This window comes from Lemur catta, chromosome 3 (genome assembly GCF_020740605.2).
Source record: "Lemur catta isolate mLemCat1 chromosome 3, mLemCat1.pri, whole genome shotgun sequence".
Lineage (NCBI taxonomy): Eukaryota > Metazoa > Chordata > Mammalia > Primates > Lemuridae > Lemur > Lemur catta.
The window spans coordinates 4,066,513-4,093,321 of NC_059130.1; the positions used below are offsets into that span (position 1 = coordinate 4,066,513).

The 26,809-nt window shown below is 47.9% G+C and overlaps 1 protein-coding gene across 3 annotated transcripts in view; it reads right to left on the minus strand.

The window, feature by feature from the left end:
* Positions 1-19,214, minus strand: part of CD247 (CD247 molecule) — a 79,820-nt gene extending 60,606 nt beyond the window's left edge. For 2 of the 3 annotated variants that reach the window (XM_045546626.1, XM_045546625.1), the window contains exon 1: positions 13,480-13,704. In XM_045546626.1, the coding sequence (XP_045402582.1) occupies positions 13,480-13,537 (58 nt within the window). In that variant the 5' untranslated portion in view covers positions 13,538-13,704. Of the gene's footprint in view, positions 1-13,479; positions 13,705-19,098 lie in introns of those variants that run through there. The other variant, XM_045546627.1, reaches the window with a different exon arrangement.
* Positions 19,215-26,809: the final 7,595 nt, after the last annotated feature.

Sequence of the window (26,809 nt, forward strand, 5' to 3'; positions counted from 1 at the left end):
TAGGAGAAGCTGAGAAGCATATTCTTGTGTTTAAGTAAAAAATTACAGTGTTGACTCAAATCAGGATTTTTTCAAGGGACTTCCTACATGGTGCTAGGGAAATTTCACAATCTCTCTGTACCTCCAAGGGACCATCGTTAAAAGGGTGTCGTAGCCGGGCATGGTAGCTCACGCCTGTAGTCCCAGTACTTTGGGAGAATGAGGTGGGAGGGTCGCTTGAGGCCAGGATTTTGAGACCAGCCTGGGCAATATAGCAAGACCCCATCTCTACAAAAAATTAGCCTCCAGAACTAAGAGATAATAAATTTCTGTTTTTTAAGCCACCCAGTCTGTGGTGCTTCATCACAGCAACTCTAGGGAACTGATGCAGTAGGGGAGGGAGGCAGGAGAGGGAAGGAAGTCGGTAAGGGGAGCATGTCGGGCTAGCTGCCACTGTTAACAAGTGGAGCTTTGTCATGCTGCAAATTCTAAGAAACTGTGGAGCAGGTGCCTCAGCGCTGCCACACAAGGGGCAGCAGCTGTGTCTGCTCCTGCGGGTTGGGGCGTCCAAAGGAACAGAGCCTAGGAGGCCCTCGCCTGGCGCGTCTGTCCTCAGGCTGTGGCCCTGCCCTTGATCACACAGGTTCCCCTTCCTGGGTGTCTTCCCCTCCTCTTGCATTAAATCCTCCCTCCCCGCGATGCCTCCCTTTACTCCTGCAGCCCGGCCTCCTTAGAACCCCCTGTGAGACCCTGGCACCGTATTCCTGCAGCCATTTAACAGGTGTTCCCTGAAAACCGAATGCCAAATGGGGAGAAATCAGTCTGCACAGTATTACGTAACCACATCTCCCTCCCGGCCCCCGGACTGTGTGATGCACATTTGCAGACAGGAGCTTTAGCAAAGTCCTGCAGCTCACCAACAACAAACAAAACCCTTCTGCAGTGAGCTTGCTCGAGTTTCCAAAATGTGTGCTCCCTTTCTGCAGTACAGCATTACCGTCTTGCAGAGCACAGTTTGGGAAACAGCGCCTTTGATAGGAACTGCGGGGAATGAGTTCTTTAGGGGCCAGCTCCTCGGGATGAGGAAGGGTGGCAACAGGTCTTCCTGGGAGCTGGCCCGGCGGAGGCAGGTCAGGAGCTGGCCCGGAAGAGGGGTGGCCTCTGTATCAGCGTGCCGAGGGCCACCAGTGAGCGGTGCCCCAGCCTCTTCCTCTCAGAACCATCCTGAGGGTGGGCCGTGACATTCAGGGAGGGGGTAGGGGAGACAGAGAGCCACAGCTGGCATTTCCTGGTCTCCTGGGGGAGCACATTCTGTTCCCGCCACCAGACCTGCCCTTCCTAACTCCCTCCTCCACGTGCCAAATAAACCTCAACTCCCTCCTCAAAGTCTATGGCAAATATCAGACAGACCAAGCACCAGGCAGACCCCTCCTTCTGGGCCCTTCGAGTGCTGTGTACGCCCCCCACCAAGAGGCAGTGTGGCTCATGGCGGGCCCAGGCTGCCTGGGGCCAAAGGCCAGTCTGTTCCTGCCAGCCACGCACCTCTGGGGCTCAGTGCCCCACCTGTAAAATGGGCACATCAATAAAAGTGCTACAGGATTGGCGGACCTCACACGTGTAAACAACACATAGCATGAGCCCCCCCCCCAACAAGTGTCAGGCTTAGTCTCCTCCAGAAATGTGAGTTCTTTAAGAGCAGCAATTGTGATGGACCACCCAGCGGCATGTGCGGTATAATAGTGCTTGCTCAGAAAATACATTTAGAATGAATTCATGCACGGCTATACTCTGTATTTTATTTCTATCTCTGACAATATTTCTGACAATGAAAGGTATTATTAAAACACACCCTCTTCACTGATAGGAAAGCTCCTTGTTTCTCTCTAAGTGGTTTTAGTCTTCTGTCCCCAACTAGCTTAGCCTAACACGACACCCTATCGCTATTAGAGGCAAGTTGGCTGCCGGAGCCTAGAGAGGGTCACCACTCTCACAGTCACTGTGGTCCTGGCTAGTCTCAGCAGAGAATCGGAGATGCCATTGATTTACCAGCACAAACAGGCTTTTTCTGTCCCTCCTTGTCGTTAATGGGCCACCAGGGTAGGAGGGTGGGGATCCTACTTAGAATGGGCTTTATAGAAAGTCCTTTAAGGAAACTCTTCCAAGACCTAGAGATCCATCCTGCCTACGCTTAGGGATCTCACCCTTTGGTAAGCAACTGACAGGAAAATCTGGGCATGTCTCTCTTTAGGAAAATTTAATATATCTGTCAATTCTACAGAAATCCAACAAATGAAAATTCACACTCATGAAAACAACTAAATTAGAAAACGAGTTCTCATAATACTGAAGACTTTACTCTAGCTTTTCTTTAAATAACATTCTCCTAAGTAGATTTAAATGTTGTTATAATATTTTCTTGCACAAAACTTTCTAAGGGGCTCCCCTAGAGAGGGAAGGTCCCCTTGTATGTGGCTGACAATTTCTTTTTTAAAAAACTGCTTTTTCGAGGTATAACTTGCATATAAGACATTTTCTAAACCTAGATATATTAATATGGTATTTTGGGCACTCATTAAACTTATTGAACATCTATATAAACAAAAAGCAGTCTGGCTATATGCACTTATGTGTGTTTGCAGGCATGTGTGTTTATAGCTTTCTTTCTGCCTGACCAGCCGCCTGCTTTGTTCCTGAAAGGATTCCGGGGGAATGCCACCTTCATCTTCTCCAGAAAGCCACGAGGGAGCAGCTCTGTGCGGCAGGGCACAAGGGCCGCCCCTCGCCCTCCCGCAGCCCCTTGCTCTGTGGGCAGGCAGATCGGGGCCTACGGCACTACAGGGCAAAAATATCTAAGGACATTGGCCACTTGGCCTGTAACAGCTGGAGTGGAGGGAAACCAAGGGAGGCTCTTCAGCAGGGTGGACAGCTGTCTGGGGCGTGTCCTCACTGCAGGGATGACTCGATGCCTTTTGCAACCCCGGAAACAATTGAAGGCCATCCTCCGGCCAGTGGAGGTGGCGGGTCTGCCACCACCAGGGCCTCATGGGCAGGCAGGCTGAGCCAACGGGAACCAGCCACCTGCAGCTCTTCTGTGGTTGCCATTCCAATATGGGGCCTCGTCACACACACCTGAAACCCACACGGCCAGCTCCAGAAGCGCCATTTACTTACAACAGGGCGGCCGGGTGGCACAGAGGACAGAGGGCTAGGGCAAGAGTCAAAAGTCCTGGGTTCAAGTGCTGACTCTGCCACATGCTTACCATGTGGCAGCTTCCTGATCTGTTTGGCTGGTTTCTTGATCTCCTGGGCCATCATTTCTACCCTGGCAAAATCCAGAAGTGGAACTTGAAGGTGTCTATGACCCTTTTCATCTCAAATATGCTGTGATTCTGACATATTGGCCCAGCCCCACTCTGATCACAGAAAATCTTCCCAGAGAGGTGTTGTCTACTACTCTTATCGCTGAAGGTAAGAGCCAGCGGCCGCGTCCCTAACCTCCACCCGGCCTAATCATGACGTTACCACTGGTCACTTCTGACTACACGGTAGTTACACTTACATGAGAGGTACATTCCCGAAGACTTTGCAAAATTCTGATTAATTTCTCATAGAAATAAATGTAAAATTAGAGTTTCATTATTTTGAAAACTACACACAAACTGAGACCTTTTAAATTTTTGTATCATACTATTTCAAATTCATATAATTCAGAATCCCATTAAATATGACTTATTGTATATTCCCTTGGAAAGGATTTTTTTAACCTTCAAAAAGAAGGAATAGAGGTAACGGGAGAGCGAGGTGATGACCCAGGGTCAAATTTGGTGGAGAAAGATCACGGGTTTGAAGGGACTCTCCAGGGAAACCATCCAGAACCAAGCAAACCAGGCCTCTTTTCTGACCCCATAGAAAAGCCCAGCAACTCAATATTGTTTTCCTTTGGTCATCATTCAACACTGAATTTTAGATGATTGGCCTATTGGATTTCTTTTCTTATTGAAATTACTCCAGGTTTGAATGCTGCTAGAACATGTCCAACTCCAAATTTAAAAACCACTAAATAGCAAATCCTCCCCCTGTCCCTTGGAGTATAGACGCCATTTTATGCTCTTCAAAATGGCTGAGGGAATTTTCTGAGGAAGATACAATCTGAAATCAAAACAGGAATTAGATCAGCTTCCAGTCTGAGACTTTGTGTTTAGAGGCATAGTTAGAAACAAAAGATGTGTTTTCCAAACCAACGACATCAAGAAATTGTCATGAAGATCAAAAAGTGCTCCCTAAATCTTCCCTTCCAAGTCCTCCCCACCAGCTGGCCCCTTTGAACTGCAAGAACTTGTGGCTGTAACTCTATTCACTGTCCATTTCTGGTTTCCAAGTAGCTCTCTCTCCAACGTGAGATCACAAAGCTTTGAAAATTAGAGGCACCCCACGACTCCCACCCCAAAGAGCTATTCCCTGATGAGATGCTCCGTTGAAACGGAAGGAGTTTGCTTTATAGCAGCCTCCCTCATGGAATTATAGATGGGAACATTTAACAATACAGCATTTGCAATGGTCAGGTGAAAGCTAGCCAAGTTTTTAAAAGGGATTTCACAGGCCAGGTCAGCAGGGAGATGGATGGGTGAGCGGTGGTGGATACAATTATTTGACTTTCCGAGCTGTTCTTTTGAAGCCTCTATGCTTAATAGAAAGAAAAAGAATAATCCTCTTTGCCAACCTTTTGTAGCTCGATCTTTATTGTTCCCACTGAAACCCAAAGAAAACGGACAAGATTCATTTTGTCCAGAAAGCATTTGTGTATTTTATATAGGTCCGGGCTTTGAAGCATTGATAGTTAAGTGGGAGAAAAGACAAAGATTGCTCTCTACTCTGAAGAAATCAAAAGAGAGTTTCCGACGCTCTCTAGCCTAACTCAAAACTGTCCTGGGTGGTAACCCCCCAAATACACTTCTTTTGCTATTAAACTCAGCACGGAAATTAGCACAGGGCCACAAAATGATGAAAAGAAGTGAGCCTGAAGGCAAATTCAGACTTTTTTGCAAAATTTGAGAACATGATTTCCGGGACGAGAGGAGCTTTCTTTTACTTATGGGCTCGCGATCACTCAATGCTCACCTCCAAGACATTGGCTTTGTCCGTAGGCTGGGGGGTTCCAACCATCCACAGGACTGTTTGTTTGACTCGAGGCACAGGAGAGGTAGTTGGTCAATATTTACTCACTGTTGAGTTGAGTGGCCGGCCAGATGGTTTAAATAATCAGGTATTAAAAATAACTATTGGTCTACAGGTTCTAGCAACTATCTTGATGGCCAGAGTGGGTCACCAGGAGCCACCTTATTGGATCTCTTGCCAGTCTATTCTAAAGACACGAAGGAAGAAAAGCATCAAATTCATCTGGACTATTTCAGCCAAATCACACAGGGTGGCCACTTTGGGAAGATCTAGTGAGAATTTGGGGAGCTAGTAACATTTTTTGCTGACAGGAAAGTGTTCCTGAAACTATTTGTTCCCCACCCTGGGAATGGCTCATCCTGGGGAACCATTTGTGTTGGTTTCCTAACCCCGAGTTCTGAGGACAACTTTCCACCTTCTTTTGTCACTTCAACGCTATTAACAACGTTAGCAGAGGGTGAGATCCCCACACATCTGAGCTTAGAATTAAGGAGTGGGGAAGGTTTCCACAGGTAAAGGTAGTGTCGAGTGTGCATTGCAAGTCGGGGGAATTGGGAGGAAGGAAGGTGCAGAGAAGGGATGACACAAGGCATGCTCGGGAGACGGGAGAACGCTGAGGGGACTCAGGCCAGACCAACCTGCGAGGTCTACGCAGCCATGAAGAAGCTGCTCCCACCTCTCCATGATCCCAGACAGTACAATTGGGACAGAAGTTTTCTTGTCCCCCTCCTCCATAGAATCCCTGGAATATGCTCAGTGACGTCTACTCACCTACCCAGATTGCCAGCTCTGAGCTTAAGTGACATTTGCCCTCCCTTCTATGGAGCTGTCCTGCTGCCACCAAACTCCAATTAAATGCACACACCATGCACACAAAACCACTCATTGCTGCCCACAAAAACACATACCCGCAGGCACAGGCACACGTCCGTCAGCATATAAGTGGGCATATACATGGACCACACACGCCTGCATAGGCACACACTAGAACACATACAGAAACACATAGCAGCACATGCACACTGGGGCACATTCACCTACAGCCCATCAGAACACACACCAGGCAGTCGCACGCAGGCATGCATGTTGCCAGTGCCCACACCAGCCTACCACCCGTAGCGCTTGGGCTGAGGCCATTCCCGTGATGGATTCGCCTGGCTCTCTGCTGCAGGCTGCGCTGGCCAGTCAGCCTCCTGCACGCCCTTCCCCCAGCCTGTCTGTTCTGCCCTTTCCCTTATTACAGCTCTTCCCTGCAACTCTGCATCATCAGCACCAGCCTGGACGGCGACAGGGCAGGCCCAACTCGGGGCTGTGATTCACATTATAGTTCAGAGCCAGTCCATTTATGTAGTGGGGAACTGGTGAGATACAGAGAGGGAGAGGAGTAGGACTTGGCTTAACCCTACACGGCAGTGGGGTTTACACTCCGAGCCCCCTTCCCCACCCCCATGGTTTGGCAAAAGCAACAGCATCTACAGCCCAGCACCAATGTCCTGCTGAAGCTCCTGGACATTTCCCCTCTCCCCAGCCCTCCTCCCAGTCGCCTCTGGGGATGGCCACAGTGAGAGTCACAGGTATCGCATCCTGGGCTCTGTAATGCTTCTTGCATTTTGCTCTGGGCAGCAGCCTTCTTACTGTGGTTTGCTTTGCTTCAGTCAATACCCGAGCCCAGCCTCGGCAGACGCAAGCGGACTCAAGCCTAAAATTTGACGTAAATAATTGCAAACTGATGGCAGACATTTGTCACTCAAAGACAACTCTCGCACTCCTGGAGGATTTAGTGAAAAACCAAACCACAACTCAGAGTCTGTGTGTAATGGTGTGCTATTCTTTCAGAAAATCTCATACACATATAACCTTCCGCACCACATGAGAATACATTCTCATCAAACAGATTAATCACTGGCAAATTATTTAGGGCTGAAGTCCCTTAAATGTGATTTAATTTACATTTTTATTTGTACCTACACATAAGTCGGGGTGGGAGGATATACCTGCACATGTAGGAATGGACTCAACCGCAAAGTGGAGCCCATCCCTCTCAAGAAAAGCTCCAAAACAGGGGTATTTATTAAGAGTAAAATGGAAAATACGTATTTACCAGATTTGGAGAAAATGTAAGTTCAGAACTGTAATATGTCAGAGAAAACCCTAGTTCTACATTAACAAGCCAGCATTTCCTACTCAGCAGAAAAAAATATATATGAAATGAGGACATTCAGCATCAAAATAATTATTTCTTACCCCAACAACTGAGAGGAAAATAGTAGTAAGTGCTTACTAAGGGGAATACCTTAAACAGCCTGTTCAGAATTTAGTCATCGGGGGCGTATGATGGTGTGAAGATGCCAACGGGGCGGCCAAGGGTGGGTGCCCCAAACTGGGGCTCAGAGGAACTGTGCTTGGGGCCTGGTCGTACTCTTAGGCAAGTCACCAAACCTCTGAGTCTCATTTTCTTCATTTATAAGAAGAGATTCCTGGAGCTTTTTCTGCTACTTGCCATCGCATGGTCACGAGGATCCCTTAAGGGACGGCGTCATCAGGCATCTTGCAAAATAAAAATCTGAGAATGGCAGTCTCGACTGGGCAAGGGCCCGGCCTGTCCTTGTCCTGATGCTTTCTATTTATTTTCTTCTCCTCGAGCCTGAAATTTAGTTGCCAAGTAGCACAAATCATAACAGGCGAGCAAACAGGACAGTGAAAACTCCTAACGTTTCCACCACTGCAATTTGCCTGCTTCGGGCAGCAATTTGCTTTCTGGTCAAGTCAGTTCTCACGAACAAAAGTCCCTGTGTGGCCCTCAATAAATCTGCAGCCCACGCACATGCATCAGGGACGAGCTAGAAAATGCTGGACTTTGGTCTTGGATTTTTCACAACAGAGGCTCCCACTGGATAGTTAAAAATACTGTCATAAGGTGGGAGTCCAGATAAAAAATGTATTGGGAGCAGGAGGGAAGAATGAAGTTTAGGTTCTAGATTCTGAGAGCCAATAACCCGTGAGGTAAGGTAGGTGGGGGGGACAGGTAGTTAAATGTTCTTAAAAACTTTGCAATTGCAAGACCACACATAATGCATCTTGTGGCTACAAGGGGTTTTCAAGCTTCTTATCAATTCTCGTCTCACAGATGAGAAAACTACAACGTAGAGAGAAATTGCTGTGCAAGTTTACACTGCAATTTAGTGTGACTCTGTGGTCCTCTTTTATTGCACTGGGGAAATGATATGCTTTCTATTTTACAGATTGGGAAACTGAGGCACACGTGCTAATGGCTATGGCCTTCCAAGCACTGTTTGTGTGTAGGCACTTCCAGATGTGTCTCCACTGCACAGCACCCTGCGTGAGGCAGACAGCACAGCCGCCATCTTGCAGAGGAAGGACGGGGCTCTGGGGTGGGCCGCTCGCGACGGGGAAAGGCCTTGGAGGAACTGGGGCTTAGGGCAGAGCTGCCTGGCCCCACAGGCTCCTCTGTCCCTCCACCCCACTGCCTGCTCCAGAGAGGACGCAACACTTGCAGGTGGTAACAGAGAGACAGAAAAACACTTTCCTCCCTCGATGGGATTGTTTTCAACAGACATCTAGAGTATCCTGTGACATGCTCTTTTACTGTAACCTGTTCTTTTAATTGTCAGTCCTGGATTTGCCCAAGGAAGTAACAAAAGATACATATGTAAAGAATCTCCTGCAGGACTAGCTATAACGACAAAAATTAGAAGTACGCCCAACCTGCGCCAAAATAAGAAATACTGAAGAAAATATGATGCATATCCGCTATGAAAACTTACATAGCAATTAAAAACAATCACAGAGGGTAAGCATGAAAAAAACATGCTTATAATAAAATAGTAAGAAAAAAGCACATGAAACTGTTTTTTATGATAATAGCTATCTAAAGATATCATGCATTTATAAAAAAAAGTTGGAATAGAATATAAAGAAGTGAAAATAAGAAGTTATCGGGAGGGCTTGTTATGGATTTTAAGAAAATTTTAACTTCTTTCAATGATTTTATGATATTTTTGTTAAAATGTCTCAAATTAAGAGAAGAAAGGAATGATAGCTACCTGAAATATTTATCTAGCGACCGAAATCAAACCAAACTATACTGGTTAGATATTCTGCTTTTTTTTTTCTTTACATAGTTTGAGGAAACTGAGTGATTGGATGCTGTGATTTATACTATAATCCACAAAGTCTTTTTCTCCTTGGGGCCTTTCATTAGTTTATCAGTTCATTAGTTAACGATCTCCAACTGTAAAAGCCTTCTTTATTTTCTGCTTTTCCCCAGTGTTAAAGCCAAATCAGAAAAAGGAAGACATTTATTTATTTCTAGATATAATGTTAGCTGAATCAGATGAAATTATCTCTTTTGTAGGTCTAAAAAAATTAAGAGTGGAAATTTCATATGGTCCAACCGGAAAATTTCAATATCTTAAACCATTCTTGCAACTCATTTCGAATCATTCTATTCACTCAAAGTGCCCTGTCTGCACTTTAATTTCTGTTTTTTGTTTTGTTTTTAAAGTACGTCATTTCATACTAAATTCTCTAGAGGAAAGGTCCAAATAATGCCAATTCAACATCCTCCCCAAATAGATCATTAAAGTTAATTGAATCATATGGAAACATCTAGATTTCCTTCATTCACCCAACTTTTAATTCATTCAACAAATACTTGATATTTATTGCATGTTGACTCTGCTCCAGGTACTGTGCTACATGCCGGGGCACAGCTGGGAGCAAGATGGGGACATCTGTTCCCCAGGGAACCTGGAGTCATGTTTTAGGTTGGAAGATACGCGATGTCCATGCAGTGACTAAAGTGATCACTTTGTTTCAACTAACAGGTCAACTGACTGGTTTAATCATCATTACTTTTTAACCACATTGCCTGAATGTTGCTCAAATTGACTAACACTATCACTTTAGAGTTAATAAGAACTAGCCTTTGCCCAAGCAGAGCTAAGAAATTTATTTTGAACTCTTTCTGGCATTTATTAAATCAATTAGCAGACTCATAGATAAATACAGCTCGGGAGAAAAAGGATTCCAAAAGCACACATTTGGACAACTCTAATCCAAGAGAGTTCCCTCATGGTGCCCGGACCCTTCTAAATAAAACACAAGACACGGTGCTGGGTGACTTCAGGAAGTAAAAGTGTGTATCCAATAAAAATTAAATAATTTTTTAAAGAACGAAAGCAAAAACAAAAAGCATTTTTAAATGAAGACAGCAGTGGTTATTCACCTAGGCCAGTGCTTCCCAGGGCTATTTCTGGGGGTGTTAGGCAGCTGCACACGTGGTCTCTGGGCAGCAAGTCCGAGACACACCAAGGTAGAAAAATCATGTAGCTCATTTGGATGAGCAGAGCCAAGGCCATTGGAGGTCAAGACAAGCTGATGGTGAAAACGCCATCGACGAAACACTTGCACTGCATTGCGCCAAAGCTTGCCTCCAGCTCCCCTCCAAGCAGTTTTAGCAAAGATTTGGGGCTACAGGGGTTTGCATGTAGATGCCCAGTCACTGAGTGCCCACACCAACCACCCGGCTTCAGAATGCGCTTGGCCGCCCCAACCAACGATGACCAGGTGGATTTCGTTTCTAATGTCCTCCCCCTTGACTATTCATATTATTATAATATATATTTCTCAGACATGTTTTCACTTTGGGAAAATACTCCCCTATAGAGTAAGTGTCTTTAAACAATTAAAGCGGTGCTGCAATGGTCACCTTATGACCGGATGAAGCTTTGGTCCTAGCGCTGGGATCGCTGCCGTGTTTCTGTGCGGGATGGGTGTGCCCGGCAATCAGAAGGGGGACGAATGGATTTCACAGGCGGAGAAAATGCCACTGCTGCCTTACAACCCAGTCGAGGGCAGATTAAGAATCTCAGCCACGGGTTTCCATCTCCCGTTCCGGGTTTTGAGAATAAGAAGATGGTCCAAGATGTAATAATGGTAATAATAAATACAGCTTCCATTTATTGGCTGTCCACTATGCACTGGGCACATTACAATCACTTCTCATCTTCCCATCTCTGCAAGGAGGGTATTACGGGCCTTTCTTTAGAGGGGAGAAAACTGAGGCCCAGAGGGGTTAAGTAACTTGCCTAAGGTTGCACAGATAGGAAGTGGCAGTGCTGGGATTCCATCTGTGATTGGCCTCACTCTGCACCACGTCCAGCTGCCTACCTAAAAGCAGGGCCACTCACAACCCTGGGGGTCCTGCGTTTCCTGAGCCCGCATGTCAGAGCTGCATCGATCTCCTCACTGGACCACCAAGCACACTCTAGGCCGCCGCGGGACGGAGCGTTAGGGGCAATGAGGAGCTGAGGGGTCTGCAGGCAAAAGCGTAGCCGTGCCACCACCCGGCGCCATCTTAGCTGCTTCTGGCCTCAGCTGGCCGTCTTGGCAGACTGTCACTCAGGGAGGCCTGCCTCTGTGGACAGACGAGGTCCCCATTGATCGTCATGATCTGGGCATTTCCAAAGACACGCGACTGGAAAAATGCTTAGTGAAAAATAGATGTTTTAAAGGGCTTAGGAGACGAGTTACTTAACTGAGCAAGAGAGGAGGGAACACTGGCCTCTCAGTCTGCCGGCGGCCTTTCTGCCAGGGCAAGCTGGGGAGGGCGTCCTCCCAGGCACCACAAGTGCCATCGCGGCCCTCCGCGTGGGGGCCTCTGAGCGCCCCTTGCCTTGCTGCGTGTTGTTGCTGGGCTAGGACATGTGAAAATGTTCATCATTTAGCCTTATCTAAAAATAGCCAAAATGTCAGTCTCCACAGAGGCGAAGTGAGGAGCACTGGAAAGTGAAAAATCCAGTCAGTGCAACGTCTTTTCTGCCTGTCCCGTTGGTGGGCGCGGGGCTCGGCCCCATCTTGCCCGCTGGGTGGGGTTCTGCTTACCACGCTGCGCAGCCACCACCACCCAAGCAGCCTCTCATTTTTCCTAACTCCCCTTCGCCCCTGCCTTCGCCCTGCGCCTAGCAAACAAACGGCCAGCGAGGAGGCTGCAGGTAAGGGCCCGGAAAGGGGAAATCACCTCCCCGGTGCAGGGTCCCAAGCCTGCAGCCCAGAGTCCGAAGCTCTTGCCCTCAGCTCTTTCCCCGGAAATCACCAAATTCCCAGGCTGTGAGGGACCCTCCCGTACCTGCACACAAGGACGGACTGTTCTGGCCTCGCTCTGGTGCCCTGAGCCCACAGCCCCGGGTGACTCATAGCCAGCCAGGCCTTTCTGAGAACAGAGCTGCGATCTTGCAGCAAACCCTGCAGTTACACGGTCCTTTGAACCCCGAGGTGCCGGCCAGGGCGGTGCCGTGCCCCCTGGGAGGAACACAAGCACTGACATTGTCACCGAACAAACTCCCACACTTAGGTGAGCCGTCAAGTGGAGGGAGGACATCGTTTGTGACTACCTTCCCCATTTCTTTACATCCAAACACGGCCTGTCCCGTTTCTTGCAAAAATGCCCAATGCCGGAGGGGTCCACTTTGCCTTCTTTTCCCCTGTTGTCTTCCTCGTTATTGGGGCTAGAAAACATGACGGAAGCTAACGGCTTGCAGAGGGGCCAGGCTCCGCACGCGGGAGGGTGGCAGGAGTAAGTTCTCTTGGTGGCCGGTTGTGGCTCACGGTGGAGGCTTAACAGAGCACATCCTCTCCTCTGCCCTCTGTCACCGGCTTTCTGGCTCGGAGAGAGCTGCCCGAGGGGACGGTGGCGGGTGAGTCACCGAGCCCTGGATGGCTGCGTCACAGGGCAGCCCTGGGCCGGGGCACGGGGGCAGCCATGACAGGGCTGAGCCTAGGCGCGGACCCTTGGGCCACGAGGAGGCAAAGGCTCCACGGAAGACTGGGCCTCCAGGCTCCCTTCAGGCCCACGAAACATTCTTTGTCGGCAGGAGCAGAAAGCAAGGGGCTGAGGGACGGAGCCAGCCAGGGGGTGAAAGCCGACGCAGAGACTGGAACATCGCAGCATGAAAATGGCCTGGCTGACACTTCCCGATCCCACCCAGCTTCTGTCCCACACTCCCTCTCCGTCTCTCTACCCGTGGCCTGCCTCAGCTGCTCTCCTGCTTCCTTCCTCCTCGTCCTTCCCCTCCACAGACTTTTCTCCTTTTTTATCACTGGAAGAATTAACACCTGGAGCAGCCGGCTCTGCACTGATGCCAGCTCAGGCCCTGACCCCTCCCAGCTCAGCAGCCCCTCGATCTGGGGAGGGCAGGCTGCGAGGGAGACCCCAGCTCCTCGCCGTCCCTCCACTACCCCCCGTGCACATTCACAAAGAGTCTCTAGAAGTCCCCCGCCACCGGCGACACATCGCCGCCCTACCTGTCACTGGGAGCTGTGCCTGCAGGGTGGCCATGGTGACAAGCGCCTTCCACTTCATCCTGTCCTTTCTCCCAGGGGGGGGGCCGGGAGGCAGAGGCCGGGGCAGCCGGGGCTGGGACGAGGAAGAGAAAAGGGGTCTCTTCTGGCTTTGTTCTGCCGCTGCCTCCTCAGGAAGTGGAGGACGGCGGGGCCTTTGAGAGCACCTGCCTGCGGGCTGAGAAACTCGCACTCCCCCTTTCGGCTCCCGGGCAGGAAGCTCCGGAGGGTTGAGGGCTGGGGTGTGTGTGCATTGGTCTGTCTGTCTGAATTCTGCTTTCTCTCATTTCACCATTGTCTTAATGTTCCTCTTTTTCTAACTCTTGTCTAATTTCTATTCTGACAGGTGAAGTCAGTTTCTAGGCAAAGGCAAGTTCCCGACACACGCGAGAACATCTGCCGTCTACCTGGACTGTCACACATTTTATGGAGGTTGATAAAACGACAGCATTCTGGATTCAGAGTCAGGCTTCAATGACATCTCTACCTTCCATCTACATGCTGTGTGTCCTTGAGCAAATCACTCAACATCTCTAGACTTCAGTTTCTTTTTCTATAAATCAGAGCTGGAGTAGATCTGAGGTGGCAGATCTGACCTTGGCCTGAATTTGGACCATAAAATAGTTTGCAATACTATAGCTCATATAGTATTTTAAACACATTTGTTACTTGTCAACATTTAAACATTGGGGTAATTTATAAATAATAAAAAGATTAAAACCTAGAAGTAAACCTAATAAAAAGTTGAAAGAAGGCTGGGCGCAGTTGCTCATGCCTCTAATCCTAGCACTCTGGGAGCCCGAGAGGAGAGAGGGTCGCTTGAACTCAGGAGTTCCAGACCAGCCTGAGCAAGAGTGAGACCCCGTCTCTACTAAAAATAGAAAAAATTAGCCTGGCATGGTGTTACACGCCTGTAGTCCCAGATACTCGGGAGGATGAGGCAGGAGGATCGCTTGAGCCCGGCTTGAGCCCAGGAGTTTGAGGTTGCTGTGAGCTAGGCTGACGCCATGGCACTCTAGTCCGGGCAACAGAGTGAGACTCTGTCTCAAAAAAAAAAAGACAAAGTTGAAAGAGATCTGTATGAAACAAGCTTTAAAACACTCCTGAAGAACATAGAAAGGACTTGTATAAATGGAAAGGCATATTCTTCTTTGATAGAAAGCTCCCTCTTAAGAACACCACAATTCTCCCTAAATTATTCTATCTATCTCATTGAAAATACCAACAAAAGTTTGAGAACAAGATAATATGATTCCAAAGTTTATATGAAAAACATTAATGTACAAGAATGGCCGAGAAACCAAAAGCACAAGCAATCAAGAACAAAATTGATAAGCTGGACTTCATTAAAATTAAAATTTTTTTTGACCTGCTGCATTTCCAACCTGGGCTGTTTCACCCCTCCTTAGGCAACCTGGCAGCCCCTCCTGGGAGGCCACCACATTGACCAGCATAGCGCTCTATGGCCCAGATCTGGCCTCAAGCGATCCTCCTGCCTCAGCCTCCCGAGTAGCCGGGACTACAGACATGAGCCACCGTGCCCAGCAAAATTAAAAATTTTTGTACATCAAAGGACACTATCAAGAAAGAGAAAAGACAACCCACAGAATGAAAGAAGATATTTGCAAATCTCACACTGATAACGGTCCAGTATTCAAAATACATAAATAACCCCTACAACTCAATAATTAAGAAAACAATTAAAAATTGACCAAAGATTTAAATAGACATTTCTCCAAAGCAGTTATACCAATGGCCAATAAGCACATGAAAAGACGCTCAACATCATTGGCCATTAGGGGAAGGCAAGTCAACACCACAGGGAGATACTACTTCACACCTACTAGGGTGGCAAAATAAAAAAGACAGCACAGGTGTCGGTGAGGATGTGGAGAGATTGTACACTGCTAGCAAAAATGTAAAATGGTGAAGCCCCTGTGAAAAACCATTTGGCAGTTCCTCAAAAAGTTAAACATAGGGTTACTATGTGACCCAGAAATTCTACTTCTCAAGAGAAGTATATTCAAGAGAATTGAAAATATGTGTTCACACAAAAACTAGCACATGAATGTTCACAGTGGCATCCCTCTAATAATAGCCCCAAACTGGAAACAATTCAAAGGACCACAACTGAGAGACGGATCGACAAAGGTGGTAACTCCAAACAGGGCAATACGATTCAGCCATAAAAGGAAGGCAGGACTGTCACATACTACAGTGTGGGTGAACCTTGAAAACATTATGCTGAGAAGCCAGACACAAAAGACCACACATTGCATGAGTCCATTAATTTGAAATGTCCAGAACAGGCAAATCCATGCAGACAGAAAGTAGATTCGTGGTTGCCAGGAGATGGGAAGAGTGGGGAATTGGGACTAGCTGCTAACAGGTATGAGGTTTCTTTGGTGGACAATGAAAATGTTCTAAACTCAGATAGTGGCGATGGTGTGCAACATAGTGAATATACTAAAAACCAATGAAGTATATACTTTAAAATGGTAAATTTTTTGTTATATGAATTATATCTCAATACAAAAATAATGCTAAAACAAACAAAAGAGTAGCCAGGAAAACTCTGTAAAAGAGTAAGGAGAGTGACATAATTCTGCTAGATATCAAACATTACAAAGTGGTGTAATTGCCATAAAGTATTTATGGTATTATAGACTTAAACATATACCGTCAATTGGTTTTCCATAAAGGTACAAGAAAAATTCAGCAGGGAAATGATAGTTTTTTCAATAAATGGTGCTAGACCTACTTACTGGATATCTGTATAGAAAAAAAAATAGTGACCCTAATTTCACACCATATACAAAAATTATCTAAAATGGGTCATAGACCTAAATGTGAAACCTAAAACTATAAAATTCCTGGAATAAAACATAGAAGAAAAATATTTGTGATAGAACCCAAAAAGCATAAACCATAAAAGAAAAAAATTGATAACTGGACTTCATCAAAATTAAAACCTTTTGTCCATTGAAAGACACCATTAGAAAAATGAAAAAAATCAAAACTTAGACTAGGAGAAATTATTTGCAAACACATACATCAGACAAACACATATATCAGACAGAGGATATTTATAAAGAACTCTGTTAACTGAAAAGTAAGATCAATCAATTCAATAAGAAAATGGGCACAAGATTTGAATAGACAAGTCCCAAAAAAAGATAAATGAGTGGCCAATAACCACATGAAAAGATACTAAACATCATTAATAATTAAAGAGAAGCAAATTAAAACCACGAGATATCACCGCATACCTATTAGTATGGCTAAAAGTAAACAACTGGCCATATCAGGTGTTGCCTGGGATGGGGAGGGACAGGGATGCTCACACAGTGATGGCAGGAATAGAAAGTGGTGTGGCCATTCTGCAAAACAGTTTGGCAGTTTCCTAAAAAGCTAAATATACCCATGATATGATCCAGCCATTCCACTCTTAGGTATTTCTCTACTCAAGAGAAAAGGAAACATATGCCTATACAAAGATTTGTATGTAAATATTCACAACAGCTTTATTTGCAATACTCAAAAACTGGAAATTACCCAAATACTTATCAACAAATGAATGGATAAACAAATTATGGTATATCCATTCAATGAAATAACACTCAACAATAAAAAGGCATAAACTACTGTTATACACAACAAAATATTTGAATCCCAAAATCATTATGCTGAGTGAAGGAAGCTTGGCAAAAAGTACATTTTGAGTGATGCCATTTATATAAAATCCTATAAAATCTAAACTAATCTGTTGTAACAGATTTCAGAGTCAAACTACAAACTGAAAAAAGGTACTTGTACCACTGTGACAAGGAGCATCTAAACAGTATCCAATTACAGCGAATGCCTTTCGAGCACCCGCCCAGGGCCTGGCACTCTCCTATAGGCTGGAGATAGGACTGTGAATAAAGTGAACAAAGAATCCTCACCCTCGTGAAATTTTCAAGCTGGTGGAAACCTAAAACAACATTAGAAAAATGACCAAAGGACTTGAACAGAAAGATCATGGAAAAGGAAGTAACAAATACTTTTAAATTAAAAAGTATATATATCAACATCAGCCATAATGGGAAAATCAAAATTAAAATTACAATGAATATATTTCTTTACCTATCAGATTGCCATCGATCTCCCCACTGGGTTCCCTCCCCTCTTGCTTCCCAAGGACATTGCTGCAGAAGTTCTCTCTTTTCTCTCCTGCATGGCAACATTTTCTTCTAAACTGAGTCATTCCTATAAGTTACAAGCATGTTATTTCTCCCACTGTAAAACAAAACAAAAACAAAAACTCTCAAAGGCACACAGCATTTGCACATCGAGGCTTGCCTTACTTCTTGCTGCTTTGGGGATGCATCCTCCACGTGAAGCAGCCTGCATTAGCCTGCTGGAGACACCGGGCCCCGCTGGCAGCCAGCACAAACTTCCAGACAAGCAAGGCCATCTCACCCTATCTCTTCCCCGGTGAGCCACCAGAGGGCTGCAGCCCCAGGAGTAACCCCAGGTGAGGCCGGACCCACTGTCTACCTGAGCCCAGGCTAGGTGGCTGATCACAGGATCATGCACAACTAAAACGGCGGTTGTTCTAAGCCACTGAGTTTGGGGGGACTGTAACCCACCAACAGATAACTGACACCCTAGCTATCCCCACGTCAATCTCAGGAAATGTTCTATTTGGCTCGTCTTGGATCTTATGCTCACTCCTTGTATCAACCATTGTTCCCAGGGGGACAAGACAAGATTGGAGCTGGGACGCTGTGGTTAACAGCCCCCAGCAGAATCATTTGTACTAGAAGAAAGGGAGGGAAAGGATTCTGGGCATATATAATATAAAACAATGACTGTGGACTGCAGCCGGCCTTACCCTGGTGTGTGCACCGGGAAGGGGCTGGCAGCGGGAGTGAGGCCCAGGCTTTGTAGAGGAGGACAGGGCTGGGGCAGGAGCTGGGAGGACGCCAAACAGAACACGATGATCAGCAGCTGTGAGTCCCTTGTAGGGAAGACCTGCATCTTCCTCACAGTTGAATCCTGGCTCCTGATACATTTTGATGGGAGGGCAGTGGGGGGATAGATGAATGGGTCGGTGGGTGGGCAGCCGGGTGGGATGATAATGTCTCAGAAGACAGAAAGTCCAGCACTAAGTAGGAAGGTGCCCCAGCTGCTGGGAAGAGCACAGCCAGGGGAATCCAGAACTGGCGAACGGAGCTGCAGCTGGGAAAGGGGAAAGAGCCCCTGGCACTGTGGGGTGACCAGGGAACTTGGCAGCACGAAGACAATGTCAAGACCAGGCATGGGGTGGGCGCTGGGGCTCAGGGCCAGGGCTGAACTGGTGGACATCAAATGGCTAAAGCTGCAGAGACAGTGCAAAGCGAGGGGCCAAGGAAGACATAGCAGCATGTTGTGTAAGTGAAGTCTCCTAACGCTTCAAATAAGTAATTCCGGTGAAATATTTATTTCAACCTGTCCAGCACCTCTTTCCTCCCCCTTTTTAGGAAGCTGCAACCTCATTTCCCTTGGCGAGGACCACATCTCCCCCAAACCTTGGTCCAGGGGTTTGAGCGGGGTTTATACCAGCAGTGGGCTCCAGCTGTGGGTGTGGGAGCATCGTATCCTGCTGTCCACGAAGACTGATTCAGGGAGGGCCAACGAGAGCCCTTTGCAAGATTCTTGCTGGAACTCCACGGAGCACGGCACCTGCGGAGGCAACGCAAGCCTGGAGCCAGGGGGCATCTACTTCCCACGTGGGGGGAGCCTGACGGGATGAGGCCAACGCAGAGGAAAGCAGAGCCCGGAGATGGGCCAGGGAAGCACATTCCTGTTGCCCTCTTGCCTGCCTTTCAGTAACATGAGCCAATAAATCCCTCTCCGTGATTTTTGGGCTGAGCAGAATTTTGGGGGGAAGCTTTGCCTACAACTAGATGGAGGCTGCTCCGAGGGGAGCGGGCTCTGCCCCCTCCCGTGACCCCTGCTCCTGGGGGGCCCTTCCCGCCTCTGGTTGTCCTGAGTTCTTTCTCCCTTTCCAGCAACAGTTCCCTGGCTCCTGGTTGTCAGAGACAGAAGCACAAAAAACAGGGTGGGCTTCTGCCTTTCGAGCTTTCCAGAGCTGCCCCTCTCAAGACCCCTCTGACAGGAAGCACCACCCGGGCCCTGGCGGGAAGGCACAGGCCCCTGAGGAGCTGCCCGTCCTGCGGGATCCTGGCGCTGTCCCCAGGCATGCCCGGTGTCTCAGCCCCTCCTTTGTGACTCCAGGCCTCAGCTGGCAGGAACCCCTTTGCCGCCTTTTCTCCACCTGGACTTGTTTTCAGATGTGGCTCAAATGTGCCCTCACTGTGAAGCCTGTCCACCCCCACTGAATCCATCAGCCGTGTCCACTGCACGCCCCTGGTGCTTCTTTAAAAAGCATTTGTCACTGTTCTGCCTTGGTTGTTTGTCTACGTAGACGTTTGCATGGTGGCTCTCCAGGCTACAGAAGGGGCCTCATTCATTTTGTAATCTATAGTGTCCAGTGCATAGTTGGTATTTAATATGAGAAACGGGGAGAGAGAGAGGACAATTAATTCCTGGCACAAAAGCCAGATTGGGCAGAGAGTAGAGGACAACAAAACTTAACTCCCTTGTGGGAAATTCAGCCTCTGGGCCTAGAGACCGCGCCGTAGGCAACTTGAATGCCCAGAACTGAATACGGCGCCTGGTACGTAGAAGGTGCGGCATCAACATTTACTGAATGAACGAGGGCCGGAAGCCCCGCTACTGGTGTAAAGAGGGGTGAGAGGGTGGGTTTGAGGGGAGGGCCTAGTGCCCGTTTGGTGACTGTCCCAGGTACCTGCCTTCCAAGATGCTACATTTAGGCCAAGCAAGGCTGCCTGCTGCCTCCCCCACACAAATCCACATCTCACGGCTCTGACGGACTCCATGGGTTCCATGACTCTTTCTTGTCTCACCAAAGCTGGAAGAGGGGGCAGAGCCGGAAGGAGCCCCCACTGGCTGGGACTAGAGGCTGAGTAAACTTAGTTACCAACAACTGCCAGACTTCATCTGAGCTGAATTCGGCTGACTTTGCGTGTGGCCCACAGTGACTGCCTGTAGAACGTGATTTCAGTGGTGCCAAGAAGGATTTCCCATCCCCAAAGTGCCCCTTCTCCACTCACTCACTAATCCCCTGAAATACACACTACGAGAGCCATTCTTTTAGCTAAAGGTAGTGCTGTGCTGGAGCTGGCTCGTATCAGCCCGTCGTGAGAGCCGACTATTACATTTTCAGCAATTTCTCAAGCTGGTTGGTTGTTAAACCACTGGTGGCTTGAAATTGCCCATGGTGATACGTAAGGGTTCGCTCCTCTCCCCCAGCATGCTCCTGAAACCCTTTTCCAGGGTTCATTTAAACATTTTCCAGAACACCATTGACTGAAACCCTTTCCTGCCATTCAGAAGCAAACACCCTTGAGAAATATATAAAGCCTTACCAGTTATTTATACCTTGGTGTAAAGCATTTAATATTGAGTCACAGACTGTTGTCCAGTTAGATAGGGGCTGGAAGTCATCTAATCTTAGCCCTTATTTTGCAAATGAGAGAACTGAGACCCAGAAAGGTACAAGGACTTGCTGCAGATCCTACAATTAGCCGGTGTCAGAGTTCAGACTGCATCTGGGGTGCTCTGATTCCTGGTAGAGGGGATGCTACAGCAGACGTAATGTATTTTCTATGCCGAGCATCCCTTCCTTCCCCTCCATCCATACGAATCCTGGCCAGAGCATGCGAGACAGGTGGGGCCAACCCGCAGCCCCACTGCTCCCAAGGATGGTCACGTGAGCCAGCCCTGGTCACTCAGAGTCCCCGTCCTCCTGGCCACTGTAACTGACGTGGGGAAGAGCACGTCAATGCAAACCTCCAGCCTGGGCGCTCCAGCCTGGGTGACTGGGGGACAGGGTGAGACCTCGCCTCTAAGAAAAGAAAAAAAGAAAGTAAAAAGCAAACCAGCATTAATACCCATATCTTCTAGCAACAGCGACAACTTTGCTTTGAAGAGCCAACTATCCTCCATTGGTTATAGTTTTGATGAGGCTGTTAGATAAAGTCAATCAGCTGCTTTCTCTCCGGAATTCAAATCTTAAAAGAGTAAAATAAAACCTGAAAATAACCCCTGTTTGTTTCTACTGCTCAGATCCATCCTAGGAGCTGCTCATCTTTTGTGGCTGCATAAAAACTCCTCCAGCAAATTTACTTTTTGCTTAAGTTATCCAGAGTTGGTTTCTGTTGCTTGCAACTAAAGGATGCTATTAATAACACAAGCACGTTGGGGTTTTCAGAAGTTGTATTAGTTTTATTTTGCTGCATAAAAAACTATCACAAACTTAGTGGCTTAAAACAACACAGATTTATAATCTCACCGTAGTAAGGTAGGTCAGAAGTCCAGAAACAGCATGCCTGGGTGCTCTGCCCAGGTACTCAGGTTCATCTGAGGCTCAGGGTCCTCTCCTACTGGTTGTTAGAAAACTTTATTTCCTTACAATTATAAATGTGAGCGCCTGTTTTTCTGCTAACTATTGGCCCGGGGCTACTCTCAGATCCTAGAGAACACCTGCGGTTCCTTGCCAGGTGGCCCCCATAGGCAGTTCACAACGTGAGTGCTTCCTTCTGGGCCAACCAGAGTGCATCTCTCTGGCTTACTCTTCTGCAATCAGCTGGAGAAAATTCTGCTTTTAAAGAACTTGCCTGATTAGCTCAGGCCCGATGAGGACAGTCTCTTCCTTTGCCATATAACACCACATAAGCACAGGAGCGAGAGATCCTCATAGTCATGGGTTCCTCCCACATTCAAGGAGATTATACAGGGCACATACACCGATGTGCGTAAACCCTGGAGGCCATCCTAGGATCCTGTCTCCCACAGAAATGCTATTGGAAAAGTTGCTACTTCCTTATTCCCTCTGAAGATCAGGCATGCCTGGTACCCATCTTTTTCACCAGATGGAGGAAGCTTGCCTGGGAACGAAGCCAACACCGAGGGGAGCTGAGCAAGGATGCACACAGACAGGGGGAACACTTACTGCGTCACTGAGAACCTCGCCATGCCCACATCCCATCTCATGAGTCAACAACTTTTTTCTTCAGTTATTTGACTTTGATTCTGTAACTTGCAATCAAAATGTTCTTGAATGTTACAGATGCTGAGAATACGATTAAAGACGTGTTCGCAAACTTCACAACTGGCACAGGTCCACTTTGGTAGGGCGTTTACCTAATGGGCCCTTCCCCTCAAAAAACTAATTGTCCTTTAAAATATTAAGCCACAAAAGTTTGGTTCTTTGGTGAGATATTAAGGAGGAAAGGCACACCTAATGTCCAAACACACCAGAAAAAAAACAAATGAAAGTAAAAGCCGGAAGCAGTGGCTCATGTCTGTATTCCCAGCGACTCGGGAGGCTGAGGCGGAAGGTCCCCTTGAGCCCAGGAGATGGACTGCAGGGAGCTATTATCATGCCACTGCGCTCCAGCCTGGGTGACTGGGGGACAGGGTGAGACCTCGCCTCTAAGAAAAGAAAAAAAGAAAGTAAAAGATTGTAAAAAGATATAAAAGTTTAAAAAGATGACAAAAAGAGCAACCCGGGCACATGGATAAGATTAAAGAGACACTATCAAGGGATGGGATGAATGAACCTGCTAAATATTCCTGTTGACAGCCAAACACTTTCCACTGGAAGAAGAACTTTTTCTACTTTAAGGGCGGTGCCTTACATTTGTGTCATTTTCACATATGTTGTCATTTTAATCTTGATGACCCAGTAAGGTTGCCAATATTATATATAGTTTCCATCTGATAGTAAAGGAAACTGAAAATTAAGTAATTTTCCCAAGCTCACAAAGCTGGTAAGTGGCCAAAACCGGAGTAGAACTCAAGTTTTCTGGGTGCTGTTCCGTAGTAGTGGGAGAACATGAGATTTGGAACAGGCAGACCCAGGTTCAAATTCCAAATTCCATTTACTAGCTGGTGTACGTTTTCGAATGAGCTAATATATGTCTGAAATCCTTTGTTCCACATTGGCTAAAAATGCTCACTTCGTTGGACTACTGGAGGAATGACTAAAGTGACATACGGTATGTGCCTAGTATGTATTACAGCAGGTGTTGGGAAATGTTAGTTCCTTCCCACACCGTTCAGGTGACGTGATAAGCACTGTCTGCCCGGGGAAGGGACTCCGGAGGGCTGCTCAATGTTCGGCAGCAGATGCTCTGGACAGAATCTCTCTAGGAATGAGGGGCACCTGGAATAGGGATGGGGCTGCCCACTCTGTGCGGAGGGGAAGGGTGGAGTGGAGCTGATGATGGGTGGCTTGGACAAGCCCCCCACAGGGAGGGCAGGGAAGCTCCACGTCGCCAGAGCAGGGACCGTGTGCTTCCTCTTTTCCATCCCCCACAGTTCTTGAGCCCTCGGTCAGAATGTCACGCATCTGCCTCACATTCCTTAGGAACAGATAGCTCCAGTTCTTGGGACTGTTGGAGGTGACGAGCTTCACCTCAGAAGCCTTACAAAGTCAGCGCCTGGGTGTCTGATCAAACCCAAAACCGTCCTGGGAAATGAGCATGCTTCAAACCCTGAGACCCCAGGCATCTGAAGGACCAGTTTATAACGACATGCCAAGCAGCCATATTCTTAACAAGTTCCTCAGCTGTGCCATGGCTTTTTTTTTTTAATCCCTAGCTCTGACTCTACCAAATGGTCTTCCCCTCAGTGTGGGAAAACCTTCATCCTTCACTTGCTGTGTGACCCTGACCAAATCACTTTCCCTCTCTGGTCCTCGGTGCCCTCAGCTATCAGATGAAGGAGCTGAGCTAGGCATCCCCCACAAGGTGTCCTCTAGCCAAAAATTATATTTAAGTATAAGTATATTTAAGTTTAGGCAGGGCACAGTGGCTCCTGTAATCCTAGCACTCTGGGAGGCCAAGGCGGGAGGATCATTTGAGCTCAGGAGTTCAAGACCAGCCTGAGCAAGAGCGAGACCTCGTCTCTACAAAAAATTTAAAAAAAAAAATTAAAAAAAATAGAAAGAAATTAGCTGGACAAACTAAAAATATATAGAAAAAATTAGCCAGGCATGGTGGCGCATGCCTGTCGTCCCAGCTACTCGGGAGGCTGAGGCAGGAGGATCGCTTGAGCCCAGGAGTTGGAGGTTGCTGTGAGCTGGGCTGACGCCAGGGCACTCTAGCCTGGGCAACAGAGTGAAACTACGTCTCAAAAAAAAAAAAAAGTATAGTTAAGTGTAATTCCATCTTGCCAATGTCCCCTTCCCTTTCCCCTTCCCCACTGTCACCTTCCCGGGTGAGGCACGTGGCTGTGGGCCGCGTCCCGGGCACTGCGGTGCGCAGCCCCTGGCTGGCCTGCCACGCCGAGGAAGGGGCGGGCGCAGGGACGGCCCGTGTCCCGGCTCCCCGGGGGGCCCAGCTCCTAACCCGCAGGCTCTGCACCATCTGACCGTGCTCTGACCTCGTGCACGTCGCATTTTTGTCATTTGCAAGAGGGCAGGATGAGAAGGGTCCCTGAGCTTTCCCGGGGTGGAGGCAGCTGCTCTCGGAGGTCCTCGCCGAGGCCAGCCTGGCCCCTGGGACCCGCCCAAACAGGCCTGTGTCCTCCCGCCTCGGGAACAAGCCCGAAGAGGACCCACCTCTGGGGACTGCGGGTCAGGAGCCCGGGAGAGCCAGCATTAAAGGATGGCCCCTTAGGATGGTCGCCTGGGAGCACCAGCATTAAAGGATGCCCCTCAGGATGGTCGCCAGCTTGCAGGGAAGGAAGAGTGGTTGCCCGGACAAAGAGGGTCCCGGTTCCGGCGGCGCAGCTGGTCTGGCCCAGGATGGATTAAACGGGACTCACCTGTCCAGGGCAGGGGCTCCCTGTTGGCGGTTCAATGCGGCTCCACGGGGACCTCTAGTGGCTATTTTGTCAAACTGCGTTCTCCGGGGCTTTCCTGCTCCTGGCCCGGCGCTCTGAGCTCTCATCGGGAAACCCTAGGGCGGAATGGCAGAGAGCGTCTCACTGCACTCTGCTCCCACGCTGCACACGGTGAGGGCGGATGTCCACAATGCGCACGCGACGGGGGCAACCTTCCCACGGCATTATTACTGGGGGAACGGCTGCTTCTTTGCTCCCCTGCAACCTGGCTAGCTCATGCATGCAACCCCTCGGGCCATTCCACACCTTGATGGATTCTAAATCACACCAACGACCACTGTTTATCCTAAGTATCACCCCCAACTTACAGAGGGGAACCTCTTGAGGAGCGTTTACCTAAGGCCACCCAGCTAAGCGGTTGAGCTGGGATTTGAACTGGGCAGTTTGACTTCAGAGTTCACACTGCCTTGTCCCAAAAGATGTCAGCGTCCTACCCATGAAAGCCTAGAGTGTTCTAACACCTGGCACTTGCCATTTCTGTGCCGCGCCCTTTTAAAACAAGTGGCAAGACATTTCTTCAAAGGACCCATGTGTCCCCAGCAGTTGAAGGGTCACTGGACTCTTGGAGACAGAGCCAGATTTAAGGAATGGGTCTGACACAGGACTGTGCACACTCCCAAGCTAACCACCTGGGAATCCAACCTCCTCCATGAAATAAGAAAAATAATGGATGCCCCACCTATCTCTTGGGCTCGTTGCAAGGGTTAGCTAAAATACCATGCATGACATCTTTTACAAAATTAAGTGATTAGACAATCATAACTTTTATTTTTGTGAAAACTCAACCTACAGTTACTAATTGATATTTGAAGCAAAAGAAAGAAAAGGGACTAGTATTTTTTGAGTGCTTGATATATCAGATACTGTTCCATGTGCTTCTATTATTAACTTAATTTTTTTCTACAAGCCGGCAGGGCGGGGCAGGTACTATTATTATCCTCTGTTTTACTTAGGAAAAACCTGCAGCACATGCAGAGGAAGCAACTTGTCCAAGATGTAAACAGCTAGTCAGGGGTGGAACTAGGATTTGTACTGACGTAGCCAGTGTGCAGAGCCCATGTGCTTGATTTTGACACTAACTCTGTTGCCCTTCAAGGATGCCTTCCAAAGTCTGGATGAGAAGATGCTATAAGGGCCACCAGGGCTCGAGGGTTCCTCTTTTATTGGCCTTAATAATCACAATGATCATTGCTGTCAGGCTCTGTGCTGAGTGACGTGCACATTTGCTAATCTGCACTCCATCCTGCGAGGTACTGTCCTTGCTTTACAGATGAGGCCTGAGGTTCAGAGAAGTGGAGCCAGTTGCCCAGGGCCACGTGCAGCAGGTGCACAACTA